The sequence below is a fragment of the Sycon ciliatum genome, chromosome 3 (assembly GCF_964019385.1).
Source record: "Sycon ciliatum chromosome 3, ocSycCili1.1, whole genome shotgun sequence".
In the NCBI taxonomy this organism is placed as follows: domain Eukaryota; kingdom Metazoa; phylum Porifera; class Calcarea; order Leucosolenida; family Sycettidae; genus Sycon; species Sycon ciliatum.
Genome location: NC_088645.1, coordinates 40,786,655 through 40,791,746, shown reverse-complemented (window position 1 = coordinate 40,791,746; position 5,092 = coordinate 40,786,655). Strand labels below are relative to the sequence as shown.

The 5,092-nt window shown below is 44.5% G+C and overlaps 1 protein-coding gene across 1 annotated transcript; it reads left to right on the top strand.

Moving 5' to 3' along the window:
• Positions 1 to 2,937: 2,937 nt before the first annotated feature.
• On the top strand, positions 2,938 to 4,876 carry LOC135812767 (uncharacterized). The gene has a single exon (XM_065326003.1). It carries the CDS (start codon positions 3,170 to 3,172, stop codon positions 4,208 to 4,210), a length of 1,041 nt encoding a protein of 346 aa, XP_065182075.1. The 5' UTR covers positions 2,938 to 3,169; the 3' UTR covers positions 4,211 to 4,876.
• Positions 4,877 to 5,092: the final 216 nt, after the last annotated feature.

The following is a 5,092-nucleotide window of genomic DNA, read 5'->3' as shown; positions in this document are numbered from 1 at the left end:
TACGGAATACTCAATGACAGGTGATCTCTGAGTTGACCACTTTCCTTCGATTCATTTGCTTATGCCCACCCTTTCATTTACGGAAACGTGTGCTGATTTTATTCGGATTTAGATCCACTCGTATCTCCTTGCCCTTGCCAACAGTGTGCGAAGTACGCGAGTTCACCTTCTTGACGGTAAGGCTTATCTTGCTGCTGAGGCTTAGATGTGTTGTCGAAATACTCATGTTCATTGTACATTGGTACGTTACAAGTAAGGCACTGGTCATGATTGCTTCCGGCATTCCGTGCTGCGATCAAAGGGTAGAATCTGAATTTTGCAGTGGCATAGCATCGTTGGCAGTTCCCAATCTGGAGGGAAAGGTTCAAGGACGCATCGGCCGAGCATGCATAATAAATTCGCATATCAGCGAAAATCTCCATTATGAAGAGGTTCATGCATTCAGTGACTTGTTTGCTTCATACGAAACAAGCCAATGGGTGCAGTCTCGTCTCGTGAAAATCTCGTACGATTGGATTTGTTTACTCGAGTCTGGGCTGTTTGATTTGTGAGTAGCGCCGAGATTGCACTGCCCCAAATAAAGTTGCGTGCCGGCAGAGCAAGAATTGCGATCTGCAATCTGTTTGTAGTACCTGCAAGAATGTGCTGTGCATGTATCGTATTTTCTCTGCTGTTGTTTCAGTTGCCGTCATGTTGCTACAGAAAGGTTCAGTGACTCATTTGTTTCATACAAGACGAGTCAATGGTTTGGTCTGGCTTAGAATCTTTCGCTGTAGAAGAAATCTATTCGTGTCTCTATTGGAGAAATAATTGTATTCACTCGTTATAAAATAGGGTTAAGACAAACTCATAGAACAGATACCATCGGTCCCTTGATGTTCATCCTAAAGTAGCCCTTGGCGGATTATGCCGGCATTATTAAAATTTTGGCATAATCTTGGGATTTCGTCAAAAAATAATGCTCCGGCATATACGGATTCCAACGTGTAAGGTCGGCATAATCTTTCGGTTTAGACAAAAAATTATGCTTAGGGCATCATACAGCTTTGTCCTCCGGCATAATATATGGATTTCAACGTGTAAGGTCAGTATAATCTTTCGGTTTAGACAAAAATTATGCTTAGGGCATGGCCGTGTGTGTGCGTGGTTTCTCAATGCACTATGTACAGCGTGAATACATAGTGGAACCGAGCATAATTCAGCATAATTGTGGCATAATCAAAAGCATAATTTGACGATTGGCCGAGCATAGTCCGCCAATGGCTATCCTAAAGAGGTTTGACTGGATATCATTCATACTCCCCCAAAGTCGTGTAACATTCTATTATTATGGAGTGCCTTGTTTATCTCTCAGTACCTCCAACCATATATCCTTGCCCCTTATATCCTCAGGATCAGTGTAGTTGTTGGAACGAGGTGTCGGACAATGTATTTGTTTACATTTTAATACATGTTTATTGTTCCTACTTTGCTGTGTTGTTTTAGACAATCGTGGACTTGTAACACTTTGAAGTCATTGAACAGCTTCCAAAAATTTTATTGACATCAACAGGATTACAATTTCAGTACAATATGATGCCGGATGACCTTATCACGACAACCCATGACTACAATTATAAACACAGAATCAACAAAAACATCAGCGGCACGCACCTGGTTACAATTCTCAAGTAAATTGTGATTTAGGGTGTGGACATCTGAATTTTCTGAAAGACAAGACAATTTTAAGACAGAGTCATGAAATTCTGCAACAGTAACATCCACAGAATGACATGCGTATAAAAGAAAGTATCACCGCCACTACCCATATGATTCCCCCTGCAGAAGAACATGAATATGCAAGACTATATATGTAGTGCCATTTTCTGCAAGGAAAGGCTTGCACATCAATGCGTAAAATACGGTATTGAATTTGATAATGATGCACATGTACATATATATATATATAGAGGCATTCCATTGGTGACACAATTATTATAAAATAATATCAAGAGTGCATAAACTGTTTATGGACTCTTGGTTCCAGTATCTACGCGATCTCTGAATTCTGGCGCGTGAAGGCCGTGAACTCTAGTTCCGTACGAAAGTTCATTTCAAACCAGAGGGAAAGTCTAAGTGCGGTGTTTGATTTTCCGCAGTGCGCGGACTGCAGCTGAATGATAATAATGAAGGCAGCGCGCCGCGCATCTGGCCCATAGAAAAGAGATCACAGTTGCACACTCTTGTTTATGGACTCTTGTCTAGTCTTGATAATATCCTTAGCTAAAAAAACAAAAAGAAATTATAGCAATAAAAACTGCTTTATGGCAGTTTTCTAAAAAAAGTTATTGTGTTCTAGTCCATGGACCCCGTCTAAAAAGTAAGAAATTAACGAAATGTGATAGCCGAAAATTAAAATTTCACACAAAACCTCACAATAATCACAACACTTGAGGATCTTAGTTTTAAAAAAATACTGCTTTCAGCACTTGTTTAGTCTGACCAAGAGTCCATCTTGGTCTGACACTTCACGGGTGACTTGTACGAGTACTGCGCCAACATGCATGAATAGAAAAGAGGACCACGAGGGGAAAAGGTCTTCTCACTTTTCATCCTGTGTGTGATTATTGTGAGGTTTTGTGTGAAATTTTAATTTTCGGCTATCACATTTCGTTAATTTCTTACTTTTTAGACGGGGTCCATGGACTAGAACACAATAACTTTTTTTAGAAAACTGCCATAAAGCAGTTTTTATTGCTATAATTGTACAATGCACTGGTACGAGTACATACCGGATTCTAGAAGGGCGCTAGCGCCGAGGCGCATGTGAGCTGGACCCGGGGAAAACCGGGCTGCACTGAGCGAAATCGAAATCACGACAGCAATCTTTCCGTCCACGGCTACAAGTCACGGGGTGTGCGTGTTCTCTTTGCCCCTTTCTCTCAGTCGCGTGCGTTCTGCTCGGTTCCCTGACATGGAGTGATTCATTCAGGGGTGCGCCGCGCAGATCGCAATAGCCTGGCAAAGCCCAGACAGGCATTTTGACGCCTCATAGTCATTCAACTGGTTGCACAAGACACCCCGAGTAATTGTAAATCCTCGTGAGAGGAGTGATATTCTCCTAGCCAATTTCTTCTCAGTCTACGAAAACTCAGATCCACAGAAACGAGAGCGACGCGCTCAACGCAGAATGCTCACGACTGCAAGAAGAACCCCGGAGAGTGGCACTAGGAGAAAATTGACTCCGTATCAAGGCGCCAAGCGCAGCTGGGCTGAATTTCACTGCCAGCTGTGCGATAACAAGTGGGCGAGCAGCAACTCTTGGCGCGACATGTATCAGCGCTGCAAGAAATGCAATCGCATTGTGTATCCACACAGACAGCGAGCGCTACTTACTCGCCGCGCTGGAACAGAGGATAATCCCAGCAGGAATGGTTCTGCACCATCCGGAGAATCAAGGAGATCTGGAAGTTCTGTCCAGTCTACTACTACATCCACGGCATTAGTACCGAGCAGAAGACGAGGTAGGAACACGACCCATACACGACATGTGCAGGGTACGGAACGGACCGGGACCATTCCGGCTGTACATCAAACCAGTGGCTGTGAGATGTGCACCAGGCTGCGTGTTGACTGCCGCCGCCTCAAGCTAGTGGAGAGTAGGCCGGCACGAACGTTCTGGTGCAGGTGCGGACGCAGCTGGTTTCATCCGAGTCCGGAGCCGCAGACGTGTCGCACATGTAAGTACACGGCACGCCCAGACCTAGACATGGATCGGCACACCTCAGTGCAGGTGTTCATCTATGCATCGACCAGCATCAGGGAGTCTGCACAGTACGTGGGTGCCTTGGATACGCGTGCAGGACGTAAGCTCGAGACTAAGAAGTATCTGCTTTGCCCGTGGAATGTACACACATGCATTATCATCAGCCTGATCGAGGTACAACATTTCATCAAGTCAGAGCCACGCAAGTATATCAGCATCAAAGCTAGTGACGTCACACCTAGACTACTAAGTGACATCGAAAGAGCCGAACGATCGCTCGAACAACTTTCAGCGCAGTACCAGAGTTGCGAATGCTCTGAGCTTGGGAGAAGGAAGGGAGGAAAATGCAAGATCTGCTACGGCACGGAGCGTGCTGAGGCGAGGTCACACAGTCGGCGGCGGAAAAGAAGGCGAGACGATTGGAGCCGTCAGATGCGAAAACCGACCTTATGGGATTATTATTAAATTTAATAATTATTATTATTATTATTATTTGGTGATCTGGTCTGTCAGTGTGCGTGTAGTCATGTCGCCGTGTGTTAGCCGGTGCTTACCATAGGAATCTTGAGTGCTTTGGTGGCTGCAAATAACAAGTACTGTAGTAACAAAATAATGGAAACAAACTCATCATTCGGTTCGTAAGAGCCAGATTACAATCAGTCATGTTCATCAGTAGATCACGCTTGATTAGGGTTACAGTGGTACAATTGCGCTTGGCGAAATCTCACCAAGAGTGCATATTTACCGCGTTCAACAAGCATGCCCTGGAAGTGCCACGAATACGCTTGGACGTACACATGCACAATACAATGATGTACTAGTTATCGGAACTACATGTGGTCCAGGGCGCCAACTTTGCACTCTGGTTCGGATTTCACTGAGTAATAATTATTTGCGTGGCTCCTCATTTGTGTGAGGATTGCCACGTGCATGAAACACAGCATTACGACAATGACCAATTGTCACTGTTCCCTTCTGCCTTTGTAGTATTTAAGTTGTACAAGTGTGTGTAGCGACTTTAGCGAAAATTTAGGAATAGTGTGTTGCTCCCAATATGTACAGTGTATAGTGTATGAGAACGTAAGAACTCGCGTTTTGACTGCCGACTTGAACTCACGCTATACCACATGTGTCTCAACAGAATGCACCCCCCCTTTCGTGCGCTTGTGCGTGTGTGTGTGTGTGTGTGTGTGTGTACGTGTGTGTGTGTTTGTGTGTGTTTGTGTGTGTGTGTGTGTGTGTGTGTGTGTATGTAGGGATTCACTGGCCAGAAAAAGTCACTTCAAATACATGTAGCTGTATGGTGTAGACCAGGCTGAATAGTGACGGTCAATTCTTCAGCTTTGC